General features: G+C 45.9%; 1 protein-coding gene across 1 annotated transcript; it reads left to right on the top strand.

Annotated features, from left to right (window-relative positions):
- The first annotated feature begins 605 nt into the window (after nucleotides 1–605).
- On the top strand, nucleotides 606–16,200 carry RAX (retina and anterior neural fold homeobox). The gene is made up of 3 exons (XM_060236455.1): nucleotides 606–895; nucleotides 5,036–5,277; nucleotides 15,748–16,200. The coding sequence occupies exons 1-3, from the start codon at nucleotides 622–624 to the stop codon at nucleotides 16,198–16,200; spliced, it is 969 nt and encodes a 322-aa protein (XP_060092438.1). The 5' UTR covers nucleotides 606–621.
- Nucleotides 16,201–21,489: the final 5,289 nt, after the last annotated feature.

Consider the following 21,489-nt stretch of genomic DNA (forward strand, 5'->3'; position numbering starts at 1 on the left):
CTCCGATGGGCGGTCCTTTGGACTTCTCTCTGACCGAGAGGGGGGAAGGACTGGAGCCTGAAGGGACGGGGCGGGCGCTCCATTAACTCTGGTCCTCTGGGGCCCCCACCTCGCACAAAGCCCCCCGAGCTGCAGCAGGCGCTCCGGATGGGCAGCGATCAGCCAGGAGGGCCGGACCCACTAAGGCCTTGCCAGCCCGCCCCATCCAGGCGCCCCGTCTAGGGAGGCGGTGGCGTGGCCGAGCCAGCCTCCTTCTGCGCCGGGGGAGAGAGGTCAGCGCTGGACGAGCTGATCCACGGCTCTGCCTCTCAGGACAATCCGGCTTGCCTCGGGGAAGGAGACGGCCCGGGGCTTAGCTGTGCCTCGAGCCGCCTTCGCCTGCTGCTGCCCTCTGACATCCCCAGAGGAGGACTTGGACTGGAGCCGTCCGCTTCGCCAGCGGCGCTGCCAGATCCTGCCCTGCAGCCGTCGGAAGGGCCGGACGCCGCCGTGGCCGAGAAGCGCTGGGGCTCCCCGAGGCGCCCCGTCGGTCCTAGGGAGGTTGGAGGCCCCTGCCCGCGGCTCCCCCCGGCCAGCCAGACCTCCCTCATGCACCTGCAGCAGCAGCCCCCCCTCCTGAACATGACCGACGGCACCTTCTCCCTGGCCGGACACCTGGGCAGGAGCCCCGGAGGGGGGAACCCGTCCAGGCTCCACAGCATCGAGGCCATTCTGGGATTTACCAAAGAGGAGGACCCGCTGCTGGGCGCCTTCCAAGCCCACGAGGCCGCCGCCGGCGCCGCCAGGACGGTGGAAGAGGCCGAGAAGAGGAGCCCCCGCGACTGTTTCCCCAAAATGCAGGCTCCGGAAGCACCAGGGCCCCAGCTGGACGACCCCACCGCCGAGCACTTCGAAGGTGAGAGGAGAGGGGGCGGGCAAGGAGGCGCTGGGGTGGCTCAGGGGAGCAAGCAAGGAACCCTGACTGGGCTGAGACCGTCTGAGGGGGCCTCGACATTCACAGAGGAAAGGAGGCCCGGCAGTGCAGAGGGGCCTTTGCTGGTCCCAAAGACGCAGATTGTGGGGATCAAGTCCTGTTTGGACTGGGGGAGGGAGGGAGAACATCCCTCAGACCACACACACACACACACCAGAGCAAAGTGTGAAGCTCTCAGTAAGGAAGAACAAGCCCAGGGGAAATAATTTCAAGTGGGCAACACCGCTGGTCTACAGAAGAAAAGCAAGATGGGAGTCCAGTGGCACCTTAAAGACACTCGAGATCTCTGAGGCTCTAAAAGATCCCTTAAAGATCCACCAGATGTCTGAGATTCAAAAAGATCCACAAGATTTCTGAGAGTTAAAAAAAAAAATCCCTTCAAGAACCACAAGATTTCTGAGGCTCCAAAAGCTCCCTTAAAGTTTTCTGATTTCTGAGAGCAAAAAAAAAATGTTTAAGATCATAAAGAATATGGTTAGGATCATAAAGAGGGCCAACCTCCCCCCCGCCCCCCCAAAAAAAATTCTGCCACATCTCCCTTCAAAACCCACGAGATTTCTGAGTATGAAAAAAGTTTCCTTAAAGATCCAGAAGATTTCTGAGAGTCAACAAGTTCCCTTAAAGACCTTCAAGATTCCTGAGAGTCAAAAAGATCCCTTAGACCCCCAAGATTTCCAGATTTACAAGCTTTTGAGAATCAAAACCAAGACTTAGAAGCTTTCGAGAATCAAAAAGCTCCCCTAAAGACCCACAAGATTTCCCGGGTATAAGACTTCGAGGCTCATAATTCTGTGCCCTCAGATACAAGAACAACATCCAAGGAAGTGAGGTGTGACTCTTTAAAGCTTCTGCCCAGGAAATCTTGTGGATCCAATAGGCTCCTGGACTTGTATCTTGCTCAACCCCAAGGAAAGATAAGGGTGGAGAAATTCACATCCTCCTTTGGAGGTGCCAGAGATTACAGAGGCCTGCTAAAATTCCTCCCAAACACCTGCTCTTGAAACCCAAATGAGTATAAAGCGGGGGGGGGGGGCAACCTTGCTTAACATAAGAGCCACACAGAATAAACATCAGATGTTTGAGAGCCGCAAGACACGAGCATCAGATGTTTGAGAGCTGCAAGGGAAGGAAGGACGGAAGGAAGGCAAATATATGGAGAGGTGGAAAGAAAGCAACTTTAACTTTAAATGCATTCTCCAAGCTGCCATCTGGCTTGGAGAAGTGAGTTAAAGAGAGAAATGCCTTCTCCAAGCCAGCCAATGGGGCAGTGGGAGCTATGAGAGCCACAAAAATAAGTGAAAGAGCCACATGTGACTCCTGAGCCGCAGTTTGGCCACCCCTGGTATAAAGGATTTTAACTTCAGTAGAAACAGCAGGCCAGTCTGACCAAGAGCAAAACCAACAGACCGTCTGAGTATCTTTTTCTACACTACACACCACAACCTGTGGTGTGGGGCACCACAGGGCTACAGAGCTGTGTGCCTTTCCGTGGGAGTCAGTCCCACTTGACTTCCAAGAAAACATGTATAGCATCAGGCTGTTAATTGGATGCAGGCACCGTTCACATCAGTGGTGTTTGCTTCCCAGTAGGACAAGGCGATCCTCAGCACCATTATGGCCTTCAAAGGTCATTGCTCGCCACCAGTGTTCCCTCTAAGCTGAGTTAGTGCGAGCTAGCTCAAAGATTTTTAGCCTCCAGCTCACACATTTTTGTCTCAGCTCAGGAAGGATGATCCCAGCGCACACTAATTTATGCAGTCGCTCGCCACTTTAATGCTCACCGAATAGAATTTCGCTCACAAGACTCTGCAGCTTAGAGGGAACATCGCTTGCCACCAAGCGATCCATCAAAAGGCAACCAGATGAGAGTAGCAAGAAGTGGGTGGATTGCTACAGCAGTATGTCCTGCTTCTCCTGTCCCAGCCACATTTAGGGCTCAGTGTCCACGCCAATAAAGCGGAAGCCCTCCTTTTTCTCTCTCTGTGGGCGAACTCCCCCGCTCTTTCCCAGAACAAGTAAAAGCACTAGCACATCAAGCATAGATAGTGGAAGAGAACCTTTTGACCACTACAGAATGTGCAGGTATTTAAAGAGCAGCTCCACTGAAATTGTTGGGTTTTTCCTGTAACCTCCAGACTTTCTGCTGTGAAGGAGGTCCGATAACATATTGACCCAGAACACTTTGATTTTAGAGACAGAAGTTCACAAGGAAGTGCAGCTAGCTGTGGCAAAACAACCTTTTCTGCTGAGGGCCAAGAGCTCTTCCCAGCCTCCAATGCACCTCTCCACTCTGCCCCAGCTCTTCTTGGGAGTTTCCAGACCTTTCTAGCCAGTCCTGGAAGCAAGAGTGCTGGCTTAGAAATGCATCAGTCTGATCAGGTGACACAATTGTTTTATGGGCAGTTTGTCCCTGCATGGTTTTGCACCTGGTCTCGAGTCTTTCCAACATGGGGATGACCAGAGGGCAAAATCCGAATTTGTGCTGGTGAAGAAAGGTGACCGGGTTCAGGGGAGGGGAGAGAGCAGCTGCCTGTGTAGATCGATTGTGTGAATCGGCCACTTTTTAGATTTCACTAGGGACTGGAAGCTTATGCACTCAGTGCCGGGTTAAACCCCGTGGAAGCCCCTAGGCAATCAAAATCTTGCAAATTGTCTCGGAGTCTGAGCACCATAGCACTGCCCATAGCACCCACTGCAGCCTGCAGGCACCTTCTTAAAAGCCCCTTTGACAAAGCTGCGGGGGAGAGGCAGAGAGAGGCAAACTTGGTGACCACGCCAGCAGCAGCCCCACCAGGCAAGTTGGGCAAAGAGCGGCTGCGCTTGCAGGCTGGGAGGGCTGCAAGCAATAGGGAAACCCAGCCTGGGACCCCTAAAGGCATGGGGGCTCATAGGCCAGTGCCTACTTGGTTTAATTGTTAATCCGGCCCTGTATGCACTCTTCCCTGGGCTCTGTTGAATTCTGTAGAACTTGTTTCCAAGTAAATAAGCACAGGATTGGGTAATTAAGATTATAGGACAGAAGCAAATTGAACTGAGAAGAAGGGGATCGACAGCTATTATGCCTGTGTTTATGGAGCAACTGTGGCTGAATGGCAGAGCATCTGTTTTGCAAGAAGAAGCTCCCAGCTTCAGTCTCAGCCCCTGTCGAAGAGATCAGGGAGCAGGTGATGCGAAACCTGCTGAAACCGTGCCTGAAACCAGTTGCCAGTCTTGCTCAACCAACTGAGTCAGAAAAGGCAGGTCCATGTATTAGTACCGCTATTACAGCTGTTGTTTCCTTATTTCCCCTTTATTTTATTTTTTGCCTTGAAAGCAGTGTGCAACCCGAAAGGGAAAAAAAAAACCAACGCAGAAAATTAATGAAATCTTCAGGAAAGCAGCTCAAATGTTTTTGTTTAATAAAGGATTATTATTTAGTACATCTCCCCCCCTTTAATCCCACCAGAGAACTCAGGGATGTTTTTCCTGAGAGCCGGTTTGGTGTAGTGGTGAAGTGTGCGGACTCTTATGGGAGAACCGGGTTTGATTCCCCACTCCTCCACTTGCACCTGCTAGCATGGCCTTGGGTCAGCCATAGCTCTGACAGAGGTTGCCCTTGAAAGGGCAGCTGCTGTGAGAACCCTCTCAGCCCCACCCACCTCACAGGGTGTCTGTTGTGGGGGAGGAAGGTAAAGGAGATTGTGAGCCGCTCTGAGACTCTTCAGAGTGGAGGGCGGGATATAAATCCAATATCATCTTCTTCTTCCTCTATTGTGTCATCACAACAACCCTGTGAGGTAGGTTAGGCTGTCCCTGGTATCCCAGTTATGGCAAGTAGAGGTTTGAACCCGGGCCTCCCGGAATCCCTACACAACAGTAGGTCTCGGAGAGAAGTGGGAACCATTTTTTTGATGCAAAGGGATGGCCAATGGAAAACTGCAGTTCTGATGGAAAGCAAACTGTGGAAATCAATGCAATTTGCAAAAAGGCTTAGATGAATCTGGGGTGCAGAAATCAGTCTCCATCATCCGGCATATAATTGATGGGCAGAGGGGCCTTTACCTTTCTCTTCTTGGCCCCCAGATCCCTATTGTCCCAAACGCTCAGAGGAGTGCCTGAGCCCAGAACTGCCCGCCTGCAACAACAGTGACGGGAAACTTTCTGATGAAGACCAGCCCAAGAAAAAGCACCGAAGGAACCGGACAACCTTCACCACCTACCAGCTGCATGAACTGGAGCGGGCCTTTGAGAAATCCCACTATCCGGACGTGTACAGTCGAGAGGAACTGGCAATGAAAGTCAACCTACCCGAAGTGAGAGTTCAGGTAGGAAGACGGGACTCTCTCCCAACCAAATCCCCAGCAAAACCTTGAATCCTTAATCCTCTCCCACTTCAGGTTTCCTTTCTTTGGAGGCCTCAGTCAAAAGCAGCATTGGCTTGCTAATTCAGTTTAAAGAGCTCTCCCTCTTTTCTATTTTTTTCCTTGCCGGGAGATAATTTCTGACTCGCATATATGCTAAATGATTTGTAAAGAGATTTCCCTTAACCTGTTTTTTGTAACTTTTCACACAATAATCTCTCTCTAATTATCAGAGTCTGGTTTCAGACCCCTTTGGCTTAGGCTCCTCTTGGGTGTAGCACCCCCCCCCCCCAGCACATGGAACATATGTGCGAGCGCCATGTACAACATGCTGGTGTGCTTAATTGCGGGTCCCTGCTGATTCACAGACCTGAGGGGGAAGAGGGGAAACATGAGGCAAAGGAGAGATGTAGCTGAAATATAGGACATGTCTCGGTCCCCCAGCGGGGGACCAAGCAGAGATGGTAATACCCATGGACCACCTCTTAGCATGGAAGTTAGCACTTCACTAAGCACGTGTTAACCTTTCCACAATGTTTGTGCAAGTGTCCTTTGTCTTAGCTATTATCCTGCTTTTTTTTTCTTCATAATAGAGCATTCTTCTATCTTAAAAAAAATAAACATACCTGATTGTGTAGATCAGCCAAGCCTCATTTTGAGCAGGAGCTCACGGGAGCGGAACCTCTAAATGTTAATGTGCTCTTTCTTTCTTACTCCCTGTCCCCCAAAACAGTTGCTTCTGGGCTCCATTCAAACCCTCTGTGAGATTTTACTGAACTCTAAGATTTGACAAACTTTCTCATTTTTCCCCCCCCACAAAAAAATGGGAAAATAACCAGAACATATAAATCAGAAAGATGGAAACCTTCCTCATGCCACTGTGGTCATATAGGAGAAAGTCATTTTAAAAGTATGATGGGAGTAAGGTTTTATTATGACAATTCTAATTCAAGAAACATTTCTAAGGTAGATGCTGAGCTGATGTAATTTAGTACACCTTCCGGTGATGTCAGGGGTGTGTGACATATGCAAATGAGTTATGTAAATGAGTTGTGCTAATGAGCTCTGACACCTCTTTTTCTATGAATGACCCCTGAGATCAGCACATGGCAAGATTAATCTAGTCGTTGAGTCCAAAGAACGAGGGATGTTGGGGTGGGGTTGGGAAGATCCATAGCAAAATTGAAAGACTGGCTGTTGAGTATGTGTATTATGCGTCATCGGGTTGCTTCTGATTTATGGTGACTCTATGACTTGACAACTTCCAAAATGTCCTATCCCTAACAGTGTCACTCAGGTCTTGCAAAATGAAGGCCATGACTTCCTTTACTGAGTCACCCCATCTAGTGTTGGGCCTTCCTTTTTTTCTTGCTGCCTTCAGCTTTTCTTATCTCTTGAGTATATTCGAGAGTATATATGCCTCTTGAGAATATATAGCTCTTGAGAATATATAGCTCTTGAGTGTATGCGAGATAAAATTGCAAAAATGCATCTCAAGAATTGTCGGTTTTATGTTTCCTTTATGTTTCATAACTATAGCAATGTTAAAAGTCAGTCCCTTTATTTTAAACTGATGCGCTGATGCCTTTGGTATGCATCCCGAGGAGACTGCGCCTATGTACCCATTGAGTACAAGTCACACCATATGTAGAAAACATGTGATCAGTCAGTGATATGGATGCTCTCAGGGGTGGAATTCTAGCAGGAGCTCCTTTGCATATTAGGCAACACACCCCTGATGTAGCCAATCCTCCAAGAGCTTACAAGGCTCTCAGTACAGGGCCTACTGTAAGCTCCAGGAGGATTGGCTACATCAGGGGGGTGTGGTCTAATATGCAAAGGAGCTCCTGCTAGAATTCCACCCCTGGATTCTTCTGAAATCTGAAACGCTCAGGGTTGGGAGTGATGGTGGAGAGAACAGCACACCCTTTCATCCTTAAACGTCTGTCTATCTGGTTTATTTTTATCCCAATCATTTTGCAAGGAATTTAGGGCAACACCAATGGTTCTCCCTCACAACAATCCTATGAAGTCAGCTGATCACTGATCACCGATCGAGCAGATATTTGATCCTCGGTGTCCTGGATTCTAGCCAGACACTCTTAACTAATACACTTCACCACCATTCCAATGTTTCCCTCCGATAGGCTGGTTTCTTCAGGCACTTGTTTGTTGATTAGAACAAGCCAGTCTTCCACATACATGACTAGTTATTGGCAACAGGAATTCTGTTACAAGCCATTCCTTAGCAGGTGATATACTGATATAATGCAGGTACTGTAGACACTCTGTATCATGTGACCTTTGAATGCAAGCATTTTTCTGAGCTTAGAAATCTTCTAATTCTTCCTTTGCTCCATAATATGGATCATATCGAACCATTACCTTTTATTAGAAGATAATAGCAGGGCTATTGCTCTTTTAAGTGCGAAATTTTATGCATCGGTGGTAGATTTTTTCAGCCCTTCCCATGGGATCTAGCTTTTTTTATACTTTAGTAATCTGCTTAAAACTAATAAGTTAAGAAGGAGTATGAGGTTGAAAGGTGATATACTGAGGACATGGGAACAGGGGGGTCACCCCGTCTCTTCTCCCAGACACCAAAGACCCCTTCAAAGCAGCAAGAGTTAGCTAAATTTCTCTCTAACAGTTTGCTGGTCCGCCCCCTTCTTCTCCGTGAAATAAAATGGGAGAGAGGAAAACCATATAATCTGCTTTAGGTTCCTATTGGGAAGAAATGAAGTTCACAATAGTATGGTCCATGGCACACTCGAAGGCTGTAACAAGTGAAAAGATAGTTTCATTGGGTAGCCCTGCTGGTCTGTAGTAGAAGAGCTGGATTCAAGTCCAGTTGCACCTTAAAAGCTCAGGGTATGAGCTTTTAAAAGTCAACGCTCATTTTGTCCATAAGAAGGGCAGGCTGTCAGATGGCAGAACCAGGGAGAGAGACATTTAAGAAGAGCATCGTCTATCTATTCTCTCCTGCTGCATCTGGGAGCTATACAGGCCCATGTCTAGAGTGAAAGATAACAACACTGCCTTGGATCTTGGATCTAAATAAAGGTCCTGCATAACTGGGCTGCCCCTTTTCAGTTCAGAGGAGCAAAATGACAGATGCATCATACATCCTTTTGTGCCGTTTTATTTGTGGAATATGTATGTAGAGGAGCTCCACGTTATCATCGTAGCACATGTGAGGCTCTGGAGTTTATTTGGCAAGAGCTTGAGGTTCACTCTTCTCCCAGTAATTTTTTTTTTGCCTTGATGCTGCCCTGCCTTTTGTGACCGTGCCAGCAAAAGTTGTACTTCTCTGTGCTAACCCTTAGCCCCAATCATCCCATTCCTTTTCCTTCTGCAACCCTGGGAATTGTAGTTGTGTGAGGAGGCTACAGGCATCGGCGTAAAGACTACTCAGCAGCCTCAACAAACTACAAAGCCCAAAATTCTTTGAAGGAAACCATTATAGTTAAAAGCAGGGGTGGAATTCTAACAGGAGCTCCTTTGCATATTAGGTCACACACCCCTGATGTAGCCAATCCTCCAAGAGCTTACAAGGCTCTTTTTTGCAAGCTCTTGGTGGATTGGCTACATCAGGGTGTGTGGCCTAATATGCAAAGGAGCTCCTGCTAGAATTCCACCTCTGGTAAAAAGTGGTAGGTAAGTTTGTAATATAGATACGTCCCTAACCTTTAGCAGCAGCAGTATCTGAAGAAGTGAGCAGTGACTTACAAAAGCTCACCCACTGCCCCAAAATTTGTTAGTCTTTAAGGTGCTGCTGGACTCTTGCTCTTTTCGACTGCCTTTACCATTTATTGTGGTGTCTCTGTGTGTTTCACGTGGGAACAGTGGCCCAGATTTGTTGAGAAGACACAGCTGATTGTTGGAAAATGTGTTGAAAACAGTAAGCAGGAACTTCAGAAAAATGGAAAAGAAATTCAATGATTTAGCTTCTTTCTGGAGCTAGATCCTACTATGGATGGGATAATAAAAATGTGCATGGCTTTTATGGTAGAAAAAACCCAACAGGAATCATTTGTATATTAAGCCACACCCCTTGATTGTCACCATTATTTCACATAGAGCTTTTTGTAGAAAAAGTTAAGCAGGAATTCATTTGCATATTAGGCCACACACCCCTGATGCCATGCGAGCCGGAACTGCGTTCCTGTGCGTTCCTGCTCAAAAAACCCCTTGAAAATACTGTTAGTGAGAGGGTTTAAAAATGCTTGACTTTCTCTAGATTGGGCTATTTGTGAGTTGTGCTGAACATGCGTTATAAACGTTTCTCTTTTCTGTACTCCGTTCTTGTCGTTCCCACTGCAAAGAATAAAGTTTTTTTCTTTCTTTTTTCCATAATTGTAAGAAGGAGGGTTTTAAAAAAACAGGCTTAATTAACGCTGAATTATCTTTAATCCCTGGGTCATGAAAAAAAGTTTGAAAAGCCTGAAATATTTACTAGTCATCTGTAAAAAATCTGGGAGGGCTTCCAGAACCGAGGTGGATTTTAAAAAGCTGCCTCCAAATGGTTGGAAAAACGGTACTAATTTTATCCCATCAAATGGGTAATGAGAACAGATTTAGGTTTATGGGCTAAGGGGATTTTATTATTATTATTATTGGGTGGGGAGGGGCGTGAGACAAAAATGGCCTGGAAAGGGGTTGTCTTTAAAAAGATCTCAATTAGGGAGCGTAGGCATCTGGACAGGTTTAAATCTTTTCGACAGTCCCTCTCCCCATGCCCCCCCCCCCGGGACTTTTTTGTATATTTGTTGCCAACTCCAGGTTGGGAAATTCTTGGATATTTGGAAGTGGGGTCTGATGAGGGATCCTATGATGTGGAATGCCATACAGTTCACCTTTCAAAGCAGCCATTTTCTCCAAGAGAACTGATCTTTGGAGAGTCCTAGAGTTGTAGTTCTAGGACTGGGGTGGCCAAACTGTGACTCTTCCATACACATTGCGTGGCTCTCTCTTGAAGCTCCCTCTGCCCCGTCAACTGGCTTAGAGAAGGCATTTCTCTTTTTAAATAGCTTCTCCAAGCCAAACCAACTGGTGGCTTGGAGAGTGCATTTAAAGTTGCCTTCCTTCCACCTCTCTCCCTCCCCCAGCTATTTGCCTTCCTTAAGAACAAAAGAACATAAGAGAAGCCATGTTGGTTCAGGCCAATGGCCCATCCAGACCAACACACTGTGTCACACAGTGGCCAATATGTGTGTGTGTGTGTGTGTGTGTGTGTGTGTGTGTATATATATATATATATATATATATATATATATATATATATATATATATATATATATATGTATGCACACACGTATATACACACACACATGTGTGTGTGTATATATATATACATACATACATACATACATATATACACACACACACACACACACACACACTGTGGCTAATAGCACTAATGGACCTCTGCTCCATATTTATAAGAACATTATTTATTACTTATCCTTCCTTCCTTCCTTCCTTCCTTCCTTCCTTCCTTCCTTCCTTCCTTCCTTCCTTCCTTCCTTCCTTCCTTCCTTCCTTCCTTCCTTCCTTCCTTCCTTCCTTCCTTCATCTGTCTTGCAGCTCTCAAACATCTGACATTTATTCTATGTGACTCTTACGTTAAGCAAGTTTGGCCACCTCTGTTCTAGGAGATCTCCACCCCATCCTCCCCCGGAGTCTGGCAAACCTATGCATGGCAGGTTCCTTTTGGGATAAGCCCCCAAAGGTAAATGGAAAGTAAAAGTGTTCTCTTAAGAGCATTCTTGGATTTCAGTGTTTTACTTAACATTAAATATTTATTTAAGGTTCGAAACAAAATGACCACACTTGGGTTATTTACTTTGGAGTTAGGTCACCATCAGGGCCAGCCCTAGACTGTCTGGCATCCTAGGCCATGCTAACTTCTGGCCCCTCCCCTGCACTGATAATATCACTGACTCAAGTCACATGAGGGGCACCCACTTTGGTACCCCCAGAAAGCCAGCACCCTAGGCAATCACCTAGTTTGCCTAGTGGCAGGACTGGCCTGGAAATCATCACTAAGGTTGCTTAATTACATCAGTAAACAAATTGGTTTGGATTAGAGCCATATTGGATTAGAGCCACACAAGGAAGATTCCTTCCACTCATGGAAAATAATCATAGGTAGTGTTGCCAGCTATGGGTTGCGAAATACCTGGAGATTTTGGAGGTGGAGCCTGCGAAGTGCAGGGTTTGGGAAAGGGAGGGACTTCAGTGAGGTATAATACCATAGAGCTCACCTTCCAAAGCGGCCATTTTTTCCAGGTGAACTGATCTCCATCTGCTGGAGATTAGTTGTAATCCCAGAAGAGCTCCAGCCACTACCTGGCGTCTGGCAATCCTAGTAGGCTGTTTTGTGAACAGCAGAACACACTTAGATTCAATCCTATGGTATGGATGCTACCCACTGTGTGGTTATAGTATTTAATGCAGCTGAAATTTGAGTTATAAAACCTACACTGGCTAGACCACAAGCCAGTTGTGTAGTTGGGGTTCACATTAAGGTTGCCAGTTCCAGGTTGGTGAACGCCTGGAGATTTGGGGGTGGAGCCTGAAGAGGGTGGGGTTTGGGGAGGGGAGGGACTTCAGTGGGGTTTAATCCCATAGAATCTGCCATTTTCTCCACCATTGATCTCTGTCACCTGGAGATCAGTTGTAATAGCGGGAGATCTCCAGCTACCACCTGGAGGGTGGCAACCCTAGTTCCAATTCTATTCAGCTATGAAGCCCATTGGGTAGTTTGGGGGTTATGTTCTTTCTCTCAACCAACCCTAGAGGATTCTTATGAGGTTAAAATGCTGGAACGAAAGAATCTTTGGAGAAATAGACTCGATAAAGAACGATGCATAGAATGTAAATTTGATTGAAACAAACAGTCACATTTACATACCTGTGTATGTCTGTGCTTTATTACCCACACAAACAACATTTCCCCAAGTGACTTGTTTTAGTAACTTGGGGAAACTCCTTACATTTTGTTTCTTGAAGGAGCTTAAAGTAGCCTGTCTGAGTATCCAAGTGATTTCCCCATTCATAGAGCAACTAAACTGAAAGCTGTTTCAGTACCCAAAAAATCCGGTGCCTTATACTGAATCAGACCCTCAGTCCATCAAAATCAGTATTGTCTACTCAGACTGGCAGCAGCTCTCCAGTGTCTCAAGCTGAGGTTTTTCACGCCCATTTGCCTGTACCCTTTTTAGTTGGAGATTCCAGGGATTGAACCTGGAACCTTCTGCTTACCAAACAGATGCTCTATCACCGAGCCACCATCCCTCTTTCCCCATAGATTTGTCTCCTGAGGAAGACAAGCTCCATCCAGGCTCAAAGTAGAATTTTTGCTCACAAGACTCCGCAGCTTAGAGGGAATATTGGTCTCCTCTGGGGCTGTATAATTGTATGTCAGAAACAGAGGGCAAGATCTTATGCAAGGATGCTCATCCACCACTACTAATCTTTTCAGCACCTACCAGAAGCTTCTGAGGAAGCACAACGTTCCTAGCAGCAAAGTCTGAACACCCAGAGAGTTTTCGCCTTATTATGATGCTTTGCTTCAAGTCGCTTGGCTCAACCTACCTTACCAGGTTGTTGTGAATCTAAAACAGGGTGAGACCCCTATATGCTGCCCTTCTTCATGTTGGTCAGGGGCGACAGAGGTAAAGAATGGTCTTCATCACAGGCTTCTTATAAGAATCGGTCAGGCTCATGCAAATAAGACTTCTATATGGTGTGCTCTCCAATACTGCACATTTACTCATAACCAATCCCACTTAAGCCATGTACGATTGCAGCACTATTTTATTTTAAAGCTCCATAGATGCCAGTGAAATTTTACTGTGAAAATGTTGGATTTTTATAGGCTGTAATGTTACATTTATAAGTGCATGATCAGGACTGTAAAAAAAAAAATCAGGCATTTTGAAACCATTTAACAAGTGGAACAGGTGTCCTTCCAGGAATAACAAAGTTTCAAAGAACAAATGGGACTTATTCTTTTGTCCTCTCCGATAGATAGATGATAGATAGATAGATAGATAGATAGATAGATAGATAGATAGATAGATAGATAGATAGATAGATAGATAGATGAGGATGTGTATGTATGTATCTTATGTGTTGTTTTACTAGCAGTTGTTCGTGTCTTAATTTTTATTGTATAAGTTATTAAGTTGTGCTTGTGTGTATGTTTTTCTCTCTGTCATGAAAGTGGGGGGGAGAGTGTGTATTGCCTTACAGGTTGCAAGACTATTTTACATCTATTCATCAGATCAAACTGATTATAATTTAAGAAAGGCTGAGACGGTCAGTCTCAAACTGCTTTGTGATCAGTTCTGTTTTCGAGAGAGTTAGTTCATACTTTATTTCAAAAAAGTACACCATTTATAAGTTCTATGTGATGGTGCAACAAATGCTAAACTGGCTAACAATCCAAATGTTATCAAGATTCTGAACGAAGAAACTCAGATGACACATGTCATTTACGAATGGGAATGTCCCATAGGAACCTGTAAGGGCAACTGGAGAGTGCTTGTTCTGCATTCTTCCCTGTATGAAGGAGACCTGAGGCGGGGTATTTTCAATGGAGGGAACCGTGGCTTTGTAGCAAATTTGGGGTGAATGCTAGAGCATCAGGTCTGGTGCAATGCTCTTGCTTCTGGCCAGAAGCAGGGGTTTTTTTGGTAGAAAAAGCCCAGCAGGAACTTATTTGCATATTAGGCCATACCCCCTGGCCACCATTGCTTCACACAGAGCTTTTTTTTATAGATAGAAGAAGCCTAGCAGGAATTCATTTGCTTATTAGGCCACACCTCCTGACACCAAGCCAGCCGGAACTACGTTCCTGTGCATTCCTGCTCAAAAAAAACCCCTGGCTGGAAGTGATGTCACTGTGCTGGGGACACTGATCACCTCCCCCCAACAGAGGTCCCCACCTCCTCATCTCCTGCTTGCCTGGCACCCCTAGTGGCTGGTCAGATGGTTGGCAGGGATGAGACGTAGCCTTGAAGGGGAAGGGATGATGGAATGAGTCACAGCTGAAGTGGGCCGGTGGCAGCTTCCCACAGGGATTACTCAAATTTCACAGGGGTTTCATGATGCAAACTGGCTAAGGAGGACATACCGTCTCTTGCTCCTCAGTTGAAAGGTGCAAGGTCCGTTCAGGGGAGAGACGGAGCAAATAGGTGAAGAAAACTGTCTCCCCTCTGACTCTGTGGGAGGGTACACAGGCCAGGAACTGCCAGACCATGATGATGATGATATTGGATTTATATCCCACCCTCTACTCTGAATCTCAGAGTCTCAGAGAGGCTCACAATCTCCTTTACCTCCCCCCCCCACAACAAACACCCTGTGAGGCAGGTGGGGCTGAGAGAACTCTCCCAGAAGCTGTCCTTTCAAGGACAACTCTGTGAGTTATGGCTGACCCAAGGCCATGCCAGCAGGTGCAAGTGGAGGAGTGGGGAATCAAACCCGGTTCTCCCATATAAGAGTCCATACACTTGACCACTATATCATACTGGCTCTCTGGGGCATCTATATCTTCTTAACAATTGGTGGACTTGTAAAATGGTGAAGATATTTTGGAAGGAAATATTATCTCAAATTAAAATGACAACTAGTTCTACTATACCTGGGGATCCAATCCTTATTTTGTTAAATTTATGGAGGGGAAGTTCGATTCCTGGGGATACTAGAGACCTCATATTGACTTTATTAATAGCAACAAAGAATGCATTAGCTACAGATTGGAGGTCTCCTAATATTCCGACATTGCACCAGTGGTATTTAAAGACCTGGGAATATTTTATGCTGGACAAAATTACAGATTGGGTAGAGCCATTTGAAGGTAATCTGTCATCACATAATGTGATGAATAAATGGGTCAGCCTGGATACATAGTTTTTCTGGTGAATTAAAAGCCTCACAAACCTCTCAAACATCTAGGACCAAAGATTTGCTTTTCATTGACTAGTTAACTTGCTGCAATTTGTTGTTGTAATAAGAATCCATTTAGGGGAGGGACGGTGACTCAGTGGTAAAGCATCTGCTTGGTAAGCAGAAGGTCCCAGGTTCAATCCCCGGCATCTCCAATTAAAAAGGGTCCAGGCAAATAGGCATGAAAAACCTCAGTTTGAGACCCCGGAGGGCAGCTGCCAGTCTCAGTAGCCAATGCTGACTTTGATGGACCAAGGGTCTGATTCAGTATAAGGCAGCTCCATATGTTCATATCCATAATAACAACATATATTGTATTTTGGTTTGAAAATGATATGAGAGACTGTAACTGTAATTTATTTGGTTGTCTATACAATAAAAGAGTTTAAAAATGGAGAAAAATAAGTCTTTGGTGAATAATGTCAAGAAACCACACTCTCTTTATGTTCTACTACCTCTTACCTTTGTTTTTTGCAGGTGTGGTTCCAGAACCGGAGAGCCAAATGGCGGAGGCAGGAGAAGCTGGAGGTGACTTCGATGAAGCTGCAGGATTCCCCCATTCTCTCCTTTAACCGCTCCCCACAGCCCTCCACCATCGGAACCATCAGCAGCAACTTGCCCCTGGAGTCCTGGTTGAGCCCTCCCATGTCCAACAGCAGCCCCCTCCAGACTTTGCCGGGCTTCGTGGCTTCCCCGCAAAGCCTCCCCAGCAGCTACACCCCACCCCCTTTCCTGAACTCTCCTTCCATGGGCCACACCCTACAGCCCCTCGGGGCCATGGGGCCTCCTCCACCCTACCAATGCGGGACCAACTTTGTGGACAAATTCCCCCTGGAAGAGGTAGACCCTCGGAATACCAGCATAGCTGCGTTACGGATGAAAGCGAAGGAGCATATCCAGTCCATGGGGAAACCGTGGCAAACAATTTGAGGGAGTACCTGTTGAGTCTTTGGAAAGAGAACTCATTCCATGAAGATCTGGTAGATCTTCCTTTGGACAGACAGATGATTGACATGGAACGATCACCTATGTAGAAGGGAACTGAGCACTAAACAGAAGTTATCCTGCCCTCCTATTGCCACTCCCTTCATTACCCACTACATTCTTTGTGTTCTTTTCCATCTTCTGCGCAAAACCTAGGGTTTGATTCTAGTTTTCTTTGTTTGCTATGTATGTGTCTTTTTTTAAAAAAAGATCTAATCATTTGATAATCCTGACTCATCAACAGGATATTTAGAAGCTATAATAGAGACAAAGAATTAAAAACCCTTTGTAATCCTCCTAGGGATATTTTATAACATTAAAGCACAAATATTTTCAGAAGGTACCTTTGATCTGTTAATTGAACCCACTTGGAGTCTCCCACTGAATATAGTTCTTAAAAGGCTTTCTGAGTCTTTAGTTTTTTTATTCTCAGCACATTGTTAAGTGTGTGAAGATCTCAAATAACCCAAAGGGTAATTAACACATGGAATTCACTACACTGCCACAGGAGGTGTTGGCTACAAGCATAGCCAACTTCAAGAGGGGATTGGATAAACATATGGAGCAGAGGTCCAACAGTGGCTATTAACCACATTGTTGGAACTCTCCGTCTGGGGCAGTGATGCTCTGTATTCTTGGTACTTGGGAGGAGCAACAGCGGGAGGGCTTCTAGTGTCCTGGCCCCACTAATGGACCTTCTGATGGCACCTGTGTTTTTTGGCCACTGTGTGACACAGAGCATTGGACTGAATGGGCCATTGGCCTGATCCAACATGGTTTCTCTTAGGTTCTTTTGTTCTTAAGAGATTTGCATTTTTTTTCTTTTTGTACGTGTGTGTGTGTGTGTGTACCTGGAAGTCTTGGTGAACTTTGGGGGTCTGGAGGATAGTCAGAGATGGCTGAATAAAGCCTGCCCCCACCTACTGACTTCTGGTATTCCAAGGAAGTCTCCCATCCAAGTACTTGCCAGAGTTGCTTAGCTTCTGAGATCGGGCTTGCCTGGGCTATGCAGGTCAGAGCAAGATTTGTATTTTCTTATGTGTTTTAAAATTTCTGCCCCACCTGATCGAGGCAGTTATGCCTTAAAATAAAAAAAAAATGCAAATTAAAAAATAGACCAAATGACTCAATCGCAATAATATTGTATTTCTTCAAAGGCTCACTGCAAGAGCACAACATTGAGAGCTCTTTTCAAAGGGACAGAACCCCAAGCAAAAGGGCTGTTGTCTTCCCAGAGAAAGTCTTCACCCAACAGGCAGAAGGAGTCATTGGGAGAATCTGATCTGAGGAGGATCAAAGCTGGAGTGGCCGGATCATGATTCAGTTGGGGCAGCTTTTGGGATAGGGCTGCCAGGTCAAACTCAGAAATATCTGGGGACTTTGGGGGTGGAGCCAAGAGACTTTGGGGGTGGAGCCAGGAGCAAGGTATAATTGAACTCCAAAGGGAGTTCTGGTCATCACATTTAAAGGGACCGCACGCCTTTTAAATGCCTTCCCTCTATTTGGAAATAATGAAGGATAGGGGCATCTTCTTTTGGGGCTCATAGACCCCCTGCTCCTTTTTGAAATTTGGAGGGTGTTTTGAGGAGAGGTGTTGTATGCTATGCTGCAAATTTAGTGTCGCTACCTCAAAAACCAGTCCCCCCCCAGATACCCGCAGATCAATTCTCCATTATTTCCTATGAGAATCGTTCTCCATAGGGAATAATGGAGTGCCCAACAGACTTTTTCCTCCCCCCCCCCCCACCGCACCACTTTCTGATAACTATGAAGTAGGAGGAGGGCCTCCAAACTGGGGGAATCCCCTGCTCCAAGTGGGGGTTGGCAACAGTAGTTTGGAGTCAGGGAGGCTCTAAATCTATCCATGCAACCGAATGAGGTGGTAAAGTCCTGAGGTAGCAGGAAAAAGGAAAGGTCCCCTGTGCAAGCACCAGTCATTTCTGACTCTGGGGTGACGCTTTCACAACGTTTCCACAGCAGACTTTTTACGTGGTGGTTTGCCATTGCCTTCCCCAGTCATCTACACTTTCCCCCCAGCAAGCTGGGTACTCATTTTACCGACCTCGGAAGGATGGAAGGCTGAGTCAACCTCGAGCTGGCTACCTGAAAACCCAGCTTCCACTGGGAATTGAACTCAGGTTGTGAGCAGAGCTTAGGACTGCAGTACTGCAGTTTTAACACTCTGCGCCATGGAGTAAAAAATTAGCAGGGCTTTTTTTGAGCAGGAACACACAGGAACGGAGTTCCGACTAGCGTGGTGTCAGGAGGTGTGGCCTAATATGCAAATAAGTATCTGCTGGGCTTTCCCCACAAAAACCATGCGCAAAACAATGGTGATGTCAGGGGTGTGGCCTAATATGCAAATGACTTCCTGCTGGGCTTTCTCTACCAGAAAAGCCCTGGTCACTAGGACTTAGAACAGATATATACAGGGGTTGTTTTGTAGAAAAAGAGGTGGTGGAGCTCATCCAGGATTGTTATGCAGCTGCACCTACTATTCAATGGACAAGGTGGGAAGGAAGAGGCAGAACTCTCAGAAAGGTTCAGAAGCTGTGCTCCTGTGACCTCCCATTGAATCCGAGGCCTGGATATATAAGACTGAGGTCAGAGAATTAGATTCCCTTCTAGAAATGCTTTGGGTTGAAATAGAGGGCCCAAAAGGAAATTTAACTATGGGAGTTTGTTACCGCCCACCAAATCAAAAGATAGAGGATGATTATAATATGATGGAAGGATTAAAGATAGCAGCTAAATGTAAAAACTGTGTCGTAATAGGTGGTTTTAACTACCCGCAGATTGATTGGGTCAATATGTGTTCTGGTCGAGAGAAAGAGATTGAGTTTCTTGATGCTCTCAATGACTGTGCTATGGAGCAGATGGTCTCAGAACCTACCAGGGGTGGGGCGATCCTGGATCTGGTCCTAAGTAATGCCCTAGACTTGGTGAGAGATGTAAAAGTGATCGCACCGCTTGGGAGCAGTGACCATAACGTTATTGATTTCACCTTTTGTATAAATAGGGAGTTGCCCCAAAAGACCGGCAGAACCACGTTTAACTTTAAAAGGGGTAAATTCTCTGAGATGAGGAGGCATGTGAGGAGGAAACTGAAAGGAAAGGTAAATACAGTCAACTCAAAACCCTTGGGGAAGCTTGGAGACTATTTAAAACTACAATCCTAGAAGCTCAGATAAAATATATACCACAAGTTAGGAAAGGCACAAACAGGTATAAGAAAAGGTCTGCATGGTTAACAAACAAAGTAATGGAAGCTGTAAAAGGTAAGAAGGACTCCTTTAAGCAGTGGAAAACCAGTCCAAGTGATTAATAAAAGGGAACACAGGCTGTGGCAAATCAAATGCAAGACTATGATCAGGCAGGCAAAAAGGGACTATGAGGAGCATATTGCAAAAAACATAAAGACTAACAATAAAAATTTCTTCAAATATATTAGAAGCAGGAAACCAGCCAGGGAGGCAGTGGGGCCCTTGGATGACCAAGGGGTAAAAGGATTACTGAAGGAGGATAGGGAAATGGCTGAGAAGCTGAATGCATTTTTTGCCTCCATCTTCACTGTGGAAGATGAGAAGTGTTTGCCCACTCCAGAACCATTTATTTTGGAAGGGGTGTTGAAAGACCTGAGTCAGATTGAGGTGACAAAAGAGGAGGTCCTACAACTGATAGAAGAATTAAAAACTAATAAGTCACCAGGTCCGGATGGCATACATCCAAGAGTTCTAAAAGAACTCAAAGGGTGAGGTCAGACGTTCATAAAATCCCGCTACGGGCATGAGTGGAGTCCGGAAGCATGTCGGATTTTAAGCGGTTGTCCAAACGCCAGCATCTGTGAATGGTGGTTAGCTCATTCGAGTCCCACGTTGAGACGACTGGGGTGCGGACTAATTTAATACTGCTTTAAATCCGTAACAAAATTCTTCTGATGGTTCCTGAGCAGAATTTCTCTGTTTGAACGCTCCATCGTTGGCGACTCATCGGAAACGCACCACTGCTTCCCTCCCAAAGCCCCCTGCAAGTGTTATCACTGCACCAGTGAATAAGCGAGCGAATGTTGGCTTGATAAATCGTTTACCTGCCCCTATGTCCAGAAACAAAACTCACTTTTGAAAGTAGATGTGAACTGATTTGAATTCCTGGGTTTTTTTCTGCACGCGTAGTGCTCGTGCTGGAAAAGTAGTGCCAACGGACTAGCAAAACTGTTAGTGATCTGACCCATTTAAAAGCGACACGCTGCAGATAGTGGGCATCACTGCACCTGTGCTAATGCAGATTGACGTCTCATGAAACGAGGTCCAGTAGAGCACTCTGATCGACCAGCGACAGGACCCACATGGGATAGAACGGGAGCCTGGCTGTTGTCTGATCGGAAAATTGGTTGTGCGGATTATAATAGAGGCGCATTGCAGATGGATTTAATGGTGAGTGTGACCGCACCCAAAGTTGAACTTGTGGATCTTCTGACAAAAATCTGTAATCTTTCATTGAAATCTGTTTCCGTTCCTGAGGACTGGAAGGTAGCAAATGTCACCCCCATCTTTAAAAAAGGTTCCAGAGGAGATCTGGGAAATTACAGGCCAGTCAGTCTGACTTCAATACCGGGAAAGTTGGTAGAAACCATTATCAGGGACAGAATGAGTAGGCACATTGATGAACACGGGTTATTGAGGAAGACTCAGCATGGGTTCTGCAAGGGAAGATCTTGCCTCACTAACCTGTTACATTTCTTTGAGGGGGTGAACAAACATGTGGACAAAGGAGACCCAACAGATGTTGTTTACCTTGACTTCCAGAAAGCTTTTGATAAAGTTCCTCATCAAAGGCTCCTTAGAAAGCTCGAGAGTCATGGAGTAAAAGAACAGGTCCTCTTGTGGATCAAAAACTGGCTGATTAATAGGAAGCAGAGAGTGAGTATAAATGGGCAGTCTTCGCAGTGGAGGACAGTAAGCAGTGGGGTGCCACAGGGCTCAGTACTGGGTCCTATGCTCTTTAACTTGTTCATAAATGATTTGGAGTTGGGAGTGAGCAGTGAAGTGGCCAAGTTTGCAGATGACACTAAATTGTTCAGGGTGGTGAGAACCAGAGAGGATTGTGAGGCACTCCAAAAGGATCTGTTGAGGCTGGGTGAGTGGGCGTCAACGTGGCAGATGAGGTTCAATGTGGCCAAGTGCAAAGTAATGCACATTGGAGCCAAGAATCGCAGCTACAAATACAAGTTGATGG

The sequence above is a fragment of the Heteronotia binoei genome, chromosome 4, assembly GCF_032191835.1.
Source record: "Heteronotia binoei isolate CCM8104 ecotype False Entrance Well chromosome 4, APGP_CSIRO_Hbin_v1, whole genome shotgun sequence".
NCBI classification, from domain to species: domain Eukaryota; kingdom Metazoa; phylum Chordata; class Lepidosauria; order Squamata; family Gekkonidae; genus Heteronotia; species Heteronotia binoei.

Bases quoted from the DNA above. Each gene is read 5' to 3' on its own strand.
- RAX (XM_060236455.1), top strand. From the start codon at position 622: ATGACCGACGGCACCTTCTCCCTGGCCGGACACCTGGGCAGGAGCCCC. The intron at 896-5,035 runs GTGAGAGGAGAG...CTTGGCCCCCAG, and splicing joins CACCGCCGAGCACTTCGAAG to ATCCCTATTGTCCCAAACGC. The intron at 5,278-15,747 runs GTAGGAAGACGG...TGTTTTTTGCAG, and splicing joins TACCCGAAGTGAGAGTTCAG to GTGTGGTTCCAGAACCGGAG.